We start from the raw sequence: 17,206 nt of genomic DNA, 5'->3' as shown, positions 1-17,206 counted from the left end.
CTCTTTTGAGAATGACAAATAATAGAGGTGCTTTTGATGCTGTCTGTAAAGTAGACAAGGGGTCAGCAGTCTCTTTCATTTAGACAAACAGCTGGTTTCTGGTTGCCTATTTATTTACTTATTGTTACTGCTAGATCGTGTAACTTTTGCCTAGGAATCAAACCTTCAGGAAAACAGCTTTGTGACCATTTGTTGTCTCTGGTTTGTTCTGTCACCTCTGTTAAAAAAAGGCAGTCCTGGGTTTTGTTTGCTTTGCCCCCTGCCAAGTCTTGTAGAAATGAGAGATTGCTGTCAACTTCTGCTAGTTCTGCTTCTATTAGAAATTAGAAAGAACCTTGTAGTATAAAAATAGCTAACAAAGCATTAGTTAATGCTGACATGAGCAAAAATTGGGATTGATTTTATGAATAAGCTACATCAGGAACAAATACAGTAGCTTGTAGAGTCAGAAGCAACACATTGCAAGGCACAATTCAGAACCTACTGTCTAGAACAGAATTTTTCAAAGCTCTGGTTAGCAGATCTTCTAGTGCTTCTGGAAGCTGCACTGATTCATCCACAGAATCATTTTTAACTGATAATCTCAAAGTTTTGGTTCTCAGTAGTTACTGTATAGTACACTGGAAATGTTGAGGGTTGGCTGTGGCTGCAAACACTGCTTTTAGAGGTGTTTTCCTCTACTGCAATGACTATAAGATGCAAAGCAAGAGTTTTGCTCAGTATTTATGGGACACATCCTTTGTGATTTGGCTTTGTGCATCAGGATTGCTGATTGTAATTGTGTGTGTTTATTGGAAAATAAATGTGATGCCTAATTAGTGGTTTGGCTTCTTTCCCCCACATCTCTCTGGAAAATGGAGATCTGTGCAGGCACGCATAGACACAGCTGGTGTGACTTTTGAGGTTAGGCTTTTGTGTTGACAAAGTAGTACTGGTCTCTGTATGCTCTCAGCTTCACCTTTGTAAAATGAAGACTTACTAGGCTGTCAAATAACTCTTAATAAACCTACTGCAGCCCTTCTTGTGTCCCTTTCTATCCTCTATCCCCTCAACACTCACTACTGTGACTGTTAGAAGTTGATTCATTTCATGTGTTAACACATGCCATATATATGTGCATTTGCTGTTACAGAGTTTATAGTTCTGAGTTGTGTTTGGTCTTTGTGTGACAGGCTATACGATCACATTATGTTGTGGCCAGGATTTTGGGTACCTTAGTTTGGTTTCTGGCATGTTATTAAATTGCACTGAATTGCTTGTACCTTTTCAAGCTATGATTTCTTCATATATGTGCTACTAGTATCTTTGTAAATTATTTTGGACATCTGACTGGGTGACTCTTAAAAAAGAACCAGGAATTAGCATTTGGTGAAGGTAAAAGGCAAGAAAGCTTCTGTAGAATTTCCCAGAAAAAGTTCTGTGTTCATTTGCAGGTTTGTTTTATGTTCACTGTTAGCTTGGAGTTCACTCTTTCCTGTGCTTGTTTTTTGTAGTAAAAGGAAAGTAAGATTAAATAATTTGGCCCAAGTTTGTAAAAACTGGTTGTGTTCACTCTGTGTACCTGTCATCCAGACTCATTTAGTCTTTTCACCCCTTCCTTATTCTCCACGTGGGTGTGCTTCTCTGAGAAGCAAGAGAGTGGATCTCTGAGTGTAGTTCATTGAAACAGCCTGGGATGTGGCAGCTTGTGTAGCTGGGATAGATTTTCGGGGCTCCCTCTGTGTAGGATACAAGCACAGCTAGTTGCTGAGACTGCTTTCCCAAAAGGAAATGCTGAGCATTCAGAATATCCTGCTGTGTTGACAAGCCTACCTGTTTGTGTTTCCTGCCTCTGCACTCTTTATGTTCTCAGCTACTGAAATCAATTGTACAGGCAATGTAATTGCCTGTTCATTACTAAGGGAAAAGAAAGACTAGTGTAGGTCCTTTCTGTTTGCTGTATTAATTGCCTGAATTGGATGTTACAACTTCATTGCTTGTAGCTAAAATAAGTGAGCACTTGTGTATCAGTTTCCTAATGAGAATTTAATGTATACTGTGTTTCATGGTGGGTTGTTTTTTTGCATGGTGTTTTTTGCTTTGTGGTTTTTATTTTAAACGTCAGATGTAAATAGAACTGTAGCTTCAGAAAAAGAATGAGGAACAGTCATGTTGGGGCTGCACCAAAATAGCCTGTAGCTAGGTAGGGTTGTTTGGGCTGAAGGAGATAGCAGTGGCAGAAACAGAACAACTGGAGGGAGGTCTTGGTGTCCTCTGGGGTAAGAAGCTGCTAGCCCTGGGCAGCAAGGCTGACCTGTAAAGTGACCCACTTGCAATATTGCTTCTAGATGCTTTGCTTCACCTCGCCCTGAAGCAGAATACGCTTGCTTTGCTGTCATACTTTTTTCTTACCTATAAACCAGAGTGAGAAGGCTTGTGTCTTTGCAGTGTCAAATTGGCTAAGAGAAATGCTTAGCATACTGATACAGGATGTGGAACTTGGGCATCGGGTGGGTTTTGTTTTTTTAATTCTCTTAGTTTCATTTTGCACTTTGTTGCTGCTTGTGGCTGTGTTTTAAGCCCATACTGTTTTCAATACTGCTACATACTACTTACATAATTTTTTGATGGCTTTAAAAATAGAAACTGACTTCAGACAGAGAAGCTGCAGTGGGGAGGACTGAGCCAGAGATGAAATGGTATTGATGAAGAGAGCAAGGCTGGTTAGGAAAAGGAGAGGGATGTGAAGTACTTAATGTAGTTCAGAGTGAAGGCAGGGAAGAAGCCCATGGAGAGATGTGCACAGCTGAATTTGTTAGTCTTCACACAGAGCTCAGGGAGAGCAGAGAGAGCAGGTGGTGAAACAAAGACACAGCAGAGAGTGCAAGGAAGAGTAGAAGGGATAAGGTCCTTGCAAGAGGGGTGCACTAAAGTGACAGTGAACAGAGATGTTACTTCAACTTCGTAGACTTTTTAAACGTCTCTGTGTGGTAGTGGTACAGTGTTTACCGTAACGGTCTTGGATTTTTTATTTATTTAGTTTCATGAGAAAAGGGTACTGGTTTTTGGAAGTCAGCTAGATCTCATACAAACAAGAACTTTTTAGGCTCCTAAAAGTTTTTATTGAAGAATTTTACAAAGGGACTGCTGTGTCTTAGTTTTGTGTGGTTTAAAAAACAATTTAGAAAAGAAGCTTCAAATAGAGTATTTTCTTTAGACAGCAGGACCCGAGTTTGGAGAAGTCTCATTGTGAACTTGGAAAGAGATAAATTTATCTAGGCCTGAAGGGAGTTGTTCAAAAGTTGAAGCAGGGGAAATAGAGTCTAATTCATCCTGCTTTTTCAGTAAATCAGTCTCTGTGGACAAATTGAGAGTGACTTCAGTATTTAGGGACTCTTGCTCCAAGCTGATTGGCAGTGCTTACTTTGCATCATCAGAATGCAATAAGATAAATATACAAAGCAACTGTAACAGAAAGCAGATGTCATGCTTTTGCAATTAAAGAATTGGAGAAGGCAGTAAGAAAAATATGGGAACGGACTGTGCTTTTGGGGTGGGTGTGGGGAGCGTGTAGATCTCGCTTACTTGTCACACAAAAAGGAAAGCCCCATACTGGTGAAAATGAAAAATACATTCACAGCCACAGCATCTTGCTTTGAAAATTGGGGTCAGATGTGCTTAATTTATCATTAGAAAGCATCATACTAAGAGTCCTGCAAGATGGAGCAGACATATTTTCTTGTTGTATACTGAGGTCTGTTTTTCTCCTTTGGATGATTCTATAAAATGAGTTATCTCTGATTCAGCTGAGCAAAATGTGTGGTAACTGGGATCTTTTTTTCTTCTACATGTGTGTGTTTTGTATCCAGAAGGAAAAGGTATTACTGAGGCAGTTATCTGTGAAATGTAATGAAATGGGTTTTTTTAGAAGCTGCACATAAAGTAGAAATAGATTTGACGTCTTTTGGTCTATATTCAGTCTATATCTGAATGTTGCTGTGAACCAAAATGGTAATTAGTCACCTACGCAACATCTTCAGTCACTGACTGTAGTACATGGCGTTTTCCTGCTGATAATGTCCCCGGGCAAACAAGAAATGGGCTTTAGGAGAATTCATTCTTTGTGTAGGCATTAGCACAAATATGTACATGTGGGTTTTATGCTTTGAGCAGTTTCCAATTCCCATGGTCACCATGTATGTTTAGCCACATGAAAATGTAATGCTATAACAGTTTGTGCTGAGAATAGAAAAGTTATTGGAACCAGGGTGAATAGAGGAAGGAACAGGGCAGACTCCTGCTACCTTCCTTCCCTGTGATACTGGTCCAGACAAAAGATGGAGGGTTGAGAAGATGTCCTACTTACTTTGTTTGAAATAATGCTAACTGACGTGTTTAAAACAGAGTACACATCAGTGGCTGGAAAGGAAGAAGAAATATCTGTAAAGCTTCATTTTAATTTCTGGTTTGGTGCCCTTTCTCTGTCAGTGCTACTTAAAAATAAGCAAAAAATCCAGCCAACCAAACAAAAAAAACCCCAACAAAATCCCTTGTGCTCTGACACAGACATTAAGCTCCTTTTTGCTCTGGCTTAAAAAGCAAAAAGACTGATTAGGCATAAAATGCTTCAAGGAAAGCAGTGAGAATTCTGATTTTTGGAGTATCTTTGAGGCTGAGCAGAGTGCTTTGCTTAGGGAAAAACTGTTCATCTGGGGTTTTAGGGTCACTTAGGGACTTGTCAGCACTGCTTTATGTATGTGCAAAGCTCAGAACTCCTGTGTTTTCCTGATTGTATTTCAGGATATCTAATACTACACTTCATGTTGTTCTGATCACTGATGTGCTTGTCAGTAGAATACTGTACCTTACATTCCTGGTGCTGTGCTGGCTAAATACAGGGCTCCAGAGAAAACTAAAGTTCTCATGAAGAAGCTCTGGTTCTGAACTCTAATAGCAAGCTCTGCCAGTGTGTTTGTATTGTTGTGGTGAAGGTGAAGTTATGTGGCTGCACTGTAGTTCCATCTCACACAAGTCTGTAAGGTATCCGCATAGGGACATGCGCAGGTTCTTGCATGTGGCATGTTTGTCAGCCTTTTGCTGCTTGGCCTGTGGCTCTCCTTTTGGTTGAAAACTGGTGCCAAGTTATTTATGAATGTCAGCTGAGATGGAAAATTCAGGATGTCAAGTAGCATCTGATCACTCCACGATTAAGCTCATCTCTCTCAAACTTTTTCTAGTATTTGCGTTAGATTTACTCCAGCACCCTCTAAATGATGTGCTGTATCCCTAGCAACAAAGAATGATTTTCCACCATGCAGGCAAAACCGGGAATGAGAGACATGCAAATTGAAACACTTTATTGATCTGAAAACTGCATATGAGCTCTACAAGTAGGGTGACCATACAAGTACTGCTACGTGTTCTACTCATAATTACATATAATCCTTATAGAAGAAAAACTTGAACACATCTTGTTTGATATTTGTGAACAGAAAACTGATGGCTGAGAAAGTACTACTCCAGAGGACTGGTTTAAAATACTCTCTTGGACATTACTGTTTAAAAAAATGAAGTATCAGCATGTTTGCAAACTCTGCTCCAGATCCGGTGACCATTTATACTCAGACTAAATAGTCTTACTAGAAGTCTGTGGAGAATTAAGGTTGTTATTCTCTGTAGAGTGTTTTGCAGATAATGAGGCAAACTGCCACCTTTTTATTACTCATTGAAATAACTTAATGGATGTAAATGAAATTTTCCAGACTTAACTGAGATGGGTGTGCCATCTCACTGGCTCCCCACATGCTTCAGATGTGAAGAGATTTTTCTTTCTGGTTACAAGCAAGGAGAAGAAGACTACCTTGGAGACTTCTGCAGAATGGCTGCAAGATTAAGTAGGATATGTGTTCTAACAGCCAAAATACAGAGGAGGATTTGCTTAGCACATTCAGCTGTTTGTGTTGGTTTGCTTTTTTTTTTTTATTATGCAGGAGTTTCTTTCATAATTGTCTGTAAAATCCAAAGTTAATCCTGGTGAGAGGATCCCATAAGTCTCCTTGTGAACATTTCTGCCAGCAGGGATTACTGTGAGGATTCCTGTGTGCTTCATTCCTGTGGCAGGTTGTCTTTGTGCAGCTGTGGGCCTTTAGAGGCCTTGATTGTAAGGAGTAAGGTCGGTGGTCTGCCTAGCTCAGTATTTTATCTCAAGTAATGCAAGTGGCATTTATCCAAGGCAAGAGTCATTTAAGCAACAAAGCATGCATACAGTGATCTTTTCCCAGTGAGCAGCAGTGTAAAAATTTCCTGAGCCAGAAGTTGTATCATAATCACTTTTTGGGAGCTATAGATTCTCCATTAATTCATCTAATCTTTTCTTCCAAATGCTTTACACTTTTGGTTTCCATGGCATCCTGTGATAAAGAGTTTGTGATTCCATCCTGATCCTTTTTCTTCTAATGGATCTTGTACATTGCTCTTGTTTCATCAGCTGCTTCGGAAGGCAGCTGAACAGAAATTTCTGGTTTGGGATATTGAGCAGACAGAGCAGCATGTAGTTCTTTGATCCCCTTGAGAACTCTGACAACTCAGTTTCCTGTTTTTTCTTAACTGGCTTGCCAGTAGCTTGCCAGTCTTGGGTTTTTTAGGTGCTTCAGCTTAGTATTAGTATAGTCTCATTACCAGTCCATAAACTGAGCTGAGTTTGACCTGGCTTGAGACCTGTATAGTCTACTCTAAGTCACGTTTGCAAACCCATGAGGTAATCTTACCCTTAAGTCTCGAATTCTGGTGAGGGATGAGAACGCTTGACAGGATTAAATTTATAAAACTAGTACATCTGAGCCACACTTGCAGCTGATGTGTATGGCTGTTCAGTTACATTTGGATGCATTCAGACTCCTTCGTTTTAGTTTTTCATGTTTATTCTGTTCAAAACCATAATAAACTATTTGCAAAACAATATTTTGAACCTCTCTGCAAATAACAATTTGCTGCTTCCAAGTGCAGTTTAAGGATTTTTATAATATAGCTTTTTTCCCCTTCCGTTCCTTCAACATGGGTACTTTTGGTTGTGTGAGAAAGAGGGAATAAAGCCTATTACAGCAAAAAAGAACTTTGCTGTATTTGTCTGAAAGTGATTTGAAAACTTGTACAGCTTTATCTCGAGTTTCAAATAATCACTGCAGTCAGGAGGATTATCTTCCGGCAAGCTTTATAACCATAGAGAAAGAGCAGTCTCAGTACAAGTAAGATGACCTCTAAGAGAGGTTTACGTGGTGTATGACAGGGGCTGTACTGACATTCTCTAATCCATTTCTTGTACTTTATAAGGCAGTCAGGCTGCTGAAAGAATAGACTTTCTTGACTAGCAGTTCTGTTTTTCCATCTAGGAAAAAACTCCATTTATCTTGTATTAAAATATAGCCAAGCCTGCCACAGTTTCATCTGAAGACTACTGGTTTGTGCTATTGTTTAAATTCACAGTCATGACTTTTCAAGCCAAAAACAAGAGTTTCATTCCCAGTTAGTACAAATGGGCTTCTGGGTGTGCTTGCTGGATGGTAGCACACATGATCCTTTAGGCAGCTGGCAAAGGACACTTGGAGGAGAGAGTCACAAAGATGCAACAAGCGTTAGGGAACTTCAGGGTATTGCAATGAGAGTATTCCAGTCGATACAGAGATCAGGCTTTACAGATATTCCTGTATTATAAAGCTAAAATTGTCACTTTGGGGAAAAAAAAGAAGATAAGGAAGAAGGAATCATGCTTTGACGCTGTTGAGATCACTTCTGGGAAAGCCTTTTAAGTTGATATTCCTTCCTCCTCCCACTTCTGAACAGAAAAACACTTTTGTCCTGTTTTGCAAAAGAAAAATCATTAGAATACTTAACTGTTTACACAGATCTTATGAGAAAGTGTACTACATGCCAAAATAAATTTGTGCCCTGCAGTGTGGAAAAACAAAACCAGTTTGATACTTGAACAATGTCCTGTTACATGCTCTAAAAGCAGAGTGAATATACTTTTCTTTTTAGCTATCACTTAGGTTTCAAAAACCAGAGAGGAGTATTGGACAGATGGACATTTAGAGATGTGCTCAGACACCCACTCTGTTTTTTTAAACATTCTACGTAATTGGTACTGTCTCATGCAAAATGTGCTGTGGGGATGTTGAGGGGGGAGAGAGTGCTTGTTCTGCTTATTTCACTGGTCCTCAGTGTGGGATTTGTATGGAAACTCTGTAGTACTTGAAGAAACTATGTGCTCTCAATTATTTAGTGGAACAGAGAGTACAGGAATAAAACCAAATCACAGGGACTGCTCTTTTTCCCATTGTGGGGGAAAAAATGCTTATCTTTTGATTTTGGTGCTTTAAAGTTCCTTGGAGGAGGAAGGGACCTTTATGAAGTACAAAAACATTCCAAATCAGAAAGGTTATATTATACTAGTTTTGCAGTTTCTTAAAACTCAGTCTTTAAGACCAGTATTTTTTTTCCCCAGAAATAATGAGCTATAGAAAGCTGTTTAAATATAATAAGTTTCCGTGGACAGCATTGCTAAAACTGATAGTACATGTGTATTTAGGATTCCAGTTTAGTCACTTTCACTGGGAAGGAGCTGTGAGGACAGTCGCTTTGTGTAGGTGGCAGTAATAAAACAGTAAAATAATGTGTTGCTTGACTGTGGAGTTTTCATTGAGTCTGACCAACTCAAAAAGAACCTTACTTGATACGGAGAAAATGACATTTGCAGCACCTACTATTCCCACGTGGAGTAGCCCTGAATGCTCTGTGCTCTGTTCGTCCAGTTACAATGATGGAGTTGTAAAATAAACAACTACATACATATTTTAAAACTCCTGGGAAGCCCCAACAGCCCTGATGAAATTGATGATCCAGCAGAGAAGATGAATCAATATGTATATTAAAAAAAATAAATGCATAAATTTATAGTTCCTGTTCTGATAGTATTTTCTTTTCCCTTTAGTTCCTTGGCATAGCATTTCTTGGGATTGGATTATGGGCATGGAATGAAAAGGTAAGTTGAAATAACACCAAACTCCATGTTTTTCCTGTTTCTTTCTCTTCTAGTGAAATATTTGAATAGTAATATGCTGCACATTTCATGTGTCCACACACAGTTTCTACTGAAACAAAATCGAGTTACTCTGTCAAACAAAACCTTGGCTCGGCTCACCTAGAGGAAGATCCTTGGCATCTTTCCCGAGAATGCCTTGGCAAGAAATCATGGCTGACACTTGCATGTAAAATAACTGTTTCAATCCATACACACTCACACTGCAGCTCAGATACTAGAAGACTCCACTGAAAGAAGTATTGGCAGTGTGTTTGCAGCATGTGGCCCCAGGAATGGAGAGGGAGCCTACAAGTCTCAGAGGGCAGCTTCCTGAAAATAAGCTGCCCTGGCTTTGCTGTAGCATAGCATGCTGATTATTGTTTCTCTTAAACAAGCAAAACAAAACAAACCTCACAAGCCCAAACCCAACTGAACCCCAAAAACAAAGCCAAATCTGAGACAGAAAATAGCTGTTGTTTTTTCTTGTGCAAGTAAACCTAATCACTGATGCTCTCTGTTGCAAGACTATGAAATCAGCTTGGAAATGGGAAGAAAGGGAGGTGAAGGAGAGTGACAGAATTGTGAACCAGACCCTAAGTTTTAGTTTGCTTGCTGCAAAAGCTGGGAAAAGGCTAAATATCAAGACACAGTATAAAAAGCCAAGTCAGTATGTGTTGGATTACTGCATGAAGACAGCAGCTAAAATTAAAGCTAGCTTCCTTTTATTGTTTAAAAGATTGAAAATAACAAAACCTATCTGGTAACAATAGTGTTATGACACTCAATTACATAATGTTTGGGTTTTTTTCTTCTTTAATGGAAAACATTGAGTGAGTTAGAAATTGATGTTCACCTAAGGCATAATGACTGGTGCTTGCAGCAGAACAAGTGGCACGTTGGAAACACTGGAGTTTTGACACATAAAAGCACAGGACAAATTTTGCTAGTTCAGAAGTGAGTTGTTAACTGAGATTCTAATTGCTCTGTGTGTGTGCCTTGGATGTAGATAAGTACAAACAGTAACGAGATATTATCCAACTCACACTGTATATATCCACGTGTAGAGGTGTATTTATGTACCACATGTTGGATGGTTTGAATAGGCTTGGAAAGAGATGGTGAGATTTTTTTTCTATTCAGCAAAGTTATAAAACCACATTATTTAATACTCTGAGCATGCACAGGTTTTCCTTTGGTAGGGAAATGCCAGGGGCATGGAGAGACGTGGCAGGAGCCAGCAGCTCTTGTGGGGCAGGTGACAGGGTTTAAACACACTGTAACTGGAAGTACCAACCAGTAGCTGATAGTAGCTGCTTCAGAACCATTCTGGTCAGCATCAGAGATGTCTCTACACAGGGGATTTCCTGAGGTTTTGCTTTGGCAGGGAAACACCAGGGGACTGGAGAGCAGGCAGGCAGTGTGGTGTGTCAGTCACAACGTGGCATGGCAGTTTGTGCAGGGACAGTACTGAAGCTTGGCCAGCTCAACCAGGGAGTGATGTATCCACTAAGGTCATGGTGTTTCTGAGCCCTGCACCCACCAGGTCTGGTGCAGCTTCCTAAATGAAAAGACTGGGTTTTCAGGAGGACACTACTGTAAATTGATTTGGTGGTGAGGGAGATTTTTGATTTACTTCTGTCTTGAATCTAACTTTATATTTGGCTGTGTTGTTTTATAACCTGGCCATCAACTTATATATACTTTTGCTGCTTTGCAGTATCTTTTTAAGGTAAGTAGGTAGCATGCTATGCCACATTAGAAATGCAGAACGTAAAGAAACAATCCATATTTTATTGAAGTCTCATTTGCTGCCAGCTAAAAAAGTTTGGGGTAAGTTTGTGGGTATGCTGGCTTGTTTCTTTTTTTTTTTTTTATTTTTTTGCTAAGTTGCCTTGAATTGTCCCCTTTAATCTTTATTGTAAAGAAGAAAAAAAAATCACACTATACAGTCTCGTGACCTTCCTTTACAGCCTTTGCAGGGAGGTAAAAGAGCTCATTTGTCAAATAGGCAATAGAATTGGCTTGACAGCCAGTCAGCCAGCCCTAAACAAAAACTGGGCAATTAGCATTCTGAGACATGAACCTGAAAGAGAGCTGGTGGGCGAGGTGGGGCAATAGACTTGGGGAATGAATAAAGCTAGCTATACATGGATGCACTATATTGCTCACAATCTCACAGTGTTTTCAGGCACACTAGACTTGGGCTTGCACCACAAAAAAGTTAATGTGTGGCAGATGATTTCCACCCCTCCACCCCCAACAGTGACTTGAACATTGTTTACATAAAGAGTCTGTACTAAGTAGTCTACTAAGCCCAAGCAATGCTACCTTTGCTCAGCAGCAGGGGAAAAATGTTTATGCCTGACTGGCTTTTTTAAACCAGTTCAGTAATTTCTTCTGCTGACTTTTTTAAAAAATAAGCTAGACTTGTACAAAATCTCCCTCTTCCTCCTTGGATATATCAGAAAATGCGGTCTTAAGGCATGGGAGTGTTCATGGTATGATGTCAGTAGGTACTTGGGAAAATAAGCTTGCTGGCTCTCTCACCACCTGCAGGAGATGTATATTAAAGAGAGTGAGCCTAAGTGATAAATTGCTGTTGTCTTCTGAGACCTTGTAAGACTATCCATGGTGAGGGAGTTTTGGAATGAAAGAGCTGTGGTTTTGGGGTATACCTTAAGTAGGAGATAGTAAAGGTAGCAATCAAGAGTTGAAAAAAGTCTGCAGATCCTTGCAAAATTTGTTGGTTACACTTAGTTTATGTCTGAGATTGACTGAAGTGAAGAGGGAGAAGAGAAAGAGGTTGATTATGTGCATAAGTTTAGTTTCTAGGCTTTGTTTGTTAAATCAGTGTAGCTAGAAATCAAGTTGTGCACAGTTAGAGCACCAGTATGTGTGCCAGCACAGTATTAGCAAGCAGGAGATCGACATCTAGAGCTCAAGCTTAAGCTAGACTTAACAGATTGACATAAGGTGAGTTAGGCCTGCTTTGATGTTCTGGGACAGGCTTAAGTTCCTGCATGGAAACAATCACAGTTTGCCAGACCAAGTCTGTCTCTCCTTGCCCTGAAATGAAGAACTACAGCTGTTTTAGGAAAAAATTCTCATTTGTTTTACCATCCCAGTGTGAGTGATACATTAGTAATTCATCATTTTTGTACATACGTGTCTGTCGTGTGGTTCTCTGCAAAACAGTTGCTGACAAAGAAATTGTGTTCATATCCTGTGGGTCCTCATGGGCTAAAGGAAAAGCATGTGTCTTGCTGCTGAGGCAGAACTGGGTGTGTGTTTTGGAGGATTGGGGAAGAGACAGGGATGCCAATATTTGCTGTTACATTTAATTGAATTTTAGTCCATAACATGCATTATCTAAACAGACTCTTAAATCATTTTACTAGCATTCCAACACCCTGACCTATCTGAAAATCTGTATCTTGCATGTATTTCTGCCAGTTATTCACATACTGAACTCTGCTTTGTCAAGACAAGGAAGCTAGACTAGTTCTTCTTTACTAGGTACTTGAAAAATAAAGTGGTGCTGCTGCTGCTGTTTGTTGTGGGAAATGCAAAACCAACAAAAATTAAGGAAATAAGATTTGCAAACATCCCCCACATAGTTTCTTGTTGACAGAGACAAAATTTGGTGTGTTTCAATGATTATTGTTCTGTTCCCCATGTTCATTCAGGCTCATGGCATGGAGAAACTGGGATTTCATGACTTACAAAGTAGAGAGACATTTTTGTGCTTTAGTCACGCATTTGGAAATACTTTTAATTCCCATCACCCTCATCGTCATGTTTGCCAATGATTTTAAGTCCTGCAGACGAGCTTGTGAAAGGCTAATCTTCTGTTTCAGAAGATCTTGTACTGTTGATTTTTTTTTTATGACTGTCTCCTTTTTCTTTGAATTCCCCCCCTCTGCCCCCCCAGTAGTGGGATTCTGCAGCACAGAAGATTGTTTTTTCTGGTGGTTGTTTTTTTTTTTTTTTTTTTTTTTTTTTTAAATTATTACTCCCCACCAAGTCTTGGTGGAAATGGAAAAATAAATCTGATTTCTCCCATCCTACTGCTGTTGACGAGTTCTTTTTACTTTTTTATGGCCCTCTGGAGTATTGTTTATAATAGAACTGCTGTGCTGAGTCCTTTTCTTTTACACACACTCTCAAGGACTAAATTCCATGTATGTTCAAAGCATATCACCTCTTTGTTCCCTCAGATAATGATTCTCCTAAGCTGTCTTTGACTCCTGAATTTTCATTACTGGAGCAGCTTTTAAAAAATTGCTGCTGCCTAGAGTGTTCTCCCTTGAAGCTGTTCTCTCTTGCCCTTCAGTATGCTACTGTGCCTGTGAAATCAGCTGCTCTGAAGAGAAGCAATGATCTACCAAACTTTGAGGAACACTTCTGAATCTTGAATGTGGCAGTAGATTCTCTACACTGACCATAACCACAGATGATCTGGAAATCTTGCTAGTTTGTTAATGCACTTATGACTCCCTTCTGTTTGGCCAGGAACACAATCAGATCATGTAGGTGTGGCAACACTGGGACACTGTGCCAACCAAGATGTCTGTGTTGGCATATGTACGTTCTGGGGAAATGAACATTTTTGGGTTCTGCTAAATGCAAGTAGTGTGGACAAATAGGAAAGGAAAGGGTGTTGGTCCAACTTGCACACTCTACAGATTGTGAAAGGTTTAAGTTTTCTTCAGCCTCATACTGGTGTAATCTCATGGTCTGAGAAAAAGTCCTGCTAGTGGTTAGAGCAGAAGTTATGTTCCAGGGGACATCTTCATTTGTAACTCACCTAGTCTGTGTGCTCTGATACTGTTTGCTGGTGTGAACTGAAGCATGACTTGTGTGTGACCCCTTTAAATGGACTTCTGAAATGTTTATGTGGATGCACACCAAAGGGGAGCTGGAGTTGGGAGCTTGTCCCTGCATGTAGTACAAATTGTCCTAACAATCTTAAAGAATACAAGATGGAGAAGGGGTGAGGGGTGCATTCTCACCTCTAAGTGACTGTTACTTCCTTATTCTCTGTTGATGGGATAAAGAAAACAATTGTGCAGCTGTAATATCAGAAGAGGCCTTCTCAGGTTGCTGTCTTCAAGACTAGCATTTTTCCTTTTCCTTGATTTCCTTTGATCTGTGTGTGAAATTCAGGTTGTATCATCATAGAGGGGTCTGGCCGTGGGAAGAAAATGGCATGGCAACAGAGGATCTGTCTCTGGATTCAGGTATCTCTCAAAGACTGGTTTACTGCCTGTGCTCCTTAAGGGATGATTCCAGTTCTGCAGGAGCTTCTGGCAGACCTGTCTTAGTTATCTCACATTTCTTGGTATGACACAAATCGCCATCACTGCCTCTTCTCCCCATCCTTTTAAAGAGCAGGTCCAACTGTTCTGCTTTACTACCCCTCCTGAATTTGGGATGGGGTAAGAATTGTTCTGTTCCATGCCTGCATCATTCTATCCTAATGATGGAAGTAGGGTACATTTCACAGAATTTTTTCATAACTTTTCCATTAGTGATTTTAGTTCAGTTATGGATGATGCTTTTGTTGCTTCACTACTCCAAATAAAATTCTACTTGTGGATTAAAAGGTTAAGTAATAACATAGGACACTGTTATGAATAACAGGCAACTAAGGGTGGGGGAACAGAACAAAGAGATGAACTGGAGATGAGCCAGGGAACATGTCCTCCTGGCTGTCCTTGTGAGACTACAACAGAGGCCTGGATTAACACTGTCATGAGAAGAAAAACGTTAGAGGCTACAGCTTTGCACAAAGTGTATACTACCAAATAAAGGTTGCACACATGCCTAAATTATCAAGGAAGTGATATGTGTGTACCCTAGTAAAATAACCATCCTTCCAAAATGAGAATGTGGGTTTAGGAAAAAAGAATCATTCCCTCTTTTCGCATGCTGAAGCATCAGTAGTACTTGCAACTATTCAGGAGTAAAGATTGGAGTAGACTACTGCAGCAGTGCTGCTGAGAAAAATACTTTGCATTTGTAGAAAGGCTGACTTTAAAGAATTTGCAGGTGGCTTGTTTAGGTCTAGTGCTGATGCAAGAGATCACTTGACAAACAGAATATATGACTGACTGGTCACCCTGAGAATTCAGAGCGTGTCTCTGGAGGATGCAGTGTTCAAGTACAAGATTATTGATGCTTTTCTCAAGCACCTCTGGAAACATTCCCTTCTGGTTTTGGCTAAAGATGGGATGAAATCAGGATTGATCACTACCAGGTGTTTGTACATCTCTGCCAAAGTTTGCCCAGGAGCAGCCATTACAGCCAAAAAATACTGAATATTGTGGTAGAGCAGACATTATAGAAACTTGCAGGGGATAGGAAAAGTGTGTGTCTGTAGGACTGCACGTTTACTGCTTCTTAACAGTAGAGAGATAATACTAAATTGAGATAATATTCCCCAGCCATTGCCCTATTGCTTGAAGCAAAATATGCTTATCTTTAAAGTATTACACTGCTGTCTCTTAAGAGAGTTTAAGTGTCCAGAAAAACAAGACTGGAAAACCGTATTTCAGCAGTAAGTAACAATCTTCTATCAGACTACTTCTGTGCATCTGTAGCTGTAACCATGGAGCGTTGCCTATTTGTCATTTCTGCTGCTAGCGATTGTTTTATTGCCAAAGCCATTCTGAAGAGTGGATATCCTGAGCTGTCTCTCCAGAATACTGATAACTGAGGATTCGTGGGCAGAGAGCACGCAGGGTACAAGCATGAATTTTGCAGTACGTGCTTTGTGCTGACAGGATGTATTATTTGGGGTTGGTCCAAGCTAGTCTTATGATTGCCATATGTGGACTAGCAAAAGATGAGTGTAAAGGTGTTTTCCAAGGACAGTAAATAATGGCAGATAAAGCTTGTGATCTTTTATTTCAGTACATGTCAGATCATAGTTATCCTGAGGAGTTGGAGTCTGGAGGACACCAGAAGTTGCAGGACTGACTTTTGTTTAGTGGCTGGCCAGTATGTTGCATGTTAGGGTGCTAAGAGCCTGGCAATGCTAGAAGAATCAGGTCAGGTGGAAAAGGACATGATCAGAAAAGTAATTTAGAATCAATTCACTAAATTCTATTGTCATCTACTTTGGGACAAAATGTCAAGTGAGGTATTTCTTCTCACTAACAACATTTCTTGATTTTGGTGAGCTTCTCCAAGAGCACTGTCCACAAATGCAAGCTGAGTTGCGTTTGGATCTCTTCTTGCATTTGAATTTTCCTACTTTCATATGGAAAGAACTTGATTAAACATAGTAATTTGGAGTGTGTTTGGAGTGGGTATCTTTGGTTTGGTTGTGTTGGGTTGCTTTGGTTGTGTTGGTTTAGTGGCGTGGTGTGTTTGTGTTGTTTGGGTGTGTTTTGTTCTTTTTTTAAAGGAAGATAAAGTGTCTTATGAAGAAAGACTTAAATGACTGTTCATCCTTCTTGGTTTTTGTTTTAAGTAAAATAATTGTAATACAAAGGCAACATTTTTTCTCCACTGACTTGTTTTCTCCCTGCACCGCACTACAGTCCATTAATTCCAAAATCAGCAAATGTTGAAAGAAATGAGAAGTAGTGTTTGCTTTAAGGCAGAATTTCTTCTCATGTTATGCTAGCTATATAGGCACAGAAAGGAAACATAGAAAGGACTTAGAAACTTTGTGAAGAAGTAATCTTAGCAGCCTTTTTCCCTTGGGGTAGAGCTCATGTTTCCTGACTTGTGTATTGCCAAGGCCATGACTTCTTCAAAGGTTTTTGTGTTATTGGATTATGCTGTTTGTTTTGCATGTCATTTTTAGCCAGAAAGTTTTGTCATAGAAAAGAAACCAAAGACATATGTAATGAAGCAAAAGTAGTGGAAAGCTTATGCACAAGTTGATTCAAGTGTTAATGATAGGAAAGTGTTCATTTCATCCTGGCTCGTAGCATCTCATAACTAGTTGGTTCAAAAAAGGGATGTGCCAACTGGTCTGCTTTGATAGCTATACTAGCTCTGAGCAACCTTGTCTTATATCATGCCTTGTGTCTATTTTTCTCTTTTTAATGAATGACAATGAGGCTGGTACTCTATGGAATGTAGGAGGCAAGTGATGAATGCGGGGAGTTCTTAAAAAATCAATTCAGTTTTGCTTGG

General features: G+C 39.8%; 1 protein-coding gene across 1 annotated transcript in view; it reads left to right on the top strand.

Moving 5' to 3' along the window:
• Positions 1-17,206, top strand: part of TSPAN5 (tetraspanin 5) — a 79,713-nt gene that overhangs the window by 52,074 nt on the left and 10,433 nt on the right. The window contains exon 2 of the mRNA XM_054383004.1: positions 8,966-9,016. Coding sequence (XP_054238979.1) covers positions 8,966-9,016 — 51 coding nt within the window. The remainder of the gene's footprint in view (positions 1-8,965; positions 9,017-17,206) is intronic.

Source organism: Indicator indicator, chromosome 8, assembly GCF_027791375.1.
Source record: "Indicator indicator isolate 239-I01 chromosome 8, UM_Iind_1.1, whole genome shotgun sequence".
Lineage (NCBI taxonomy): Eukaryota > Metazoa > Chordata > Aves > Piciformes > Indicatoridae > Indicator > Indicator indicator.
This window is presented reverse-complemented; position numbering and strand designations above follow the sequence as displayed.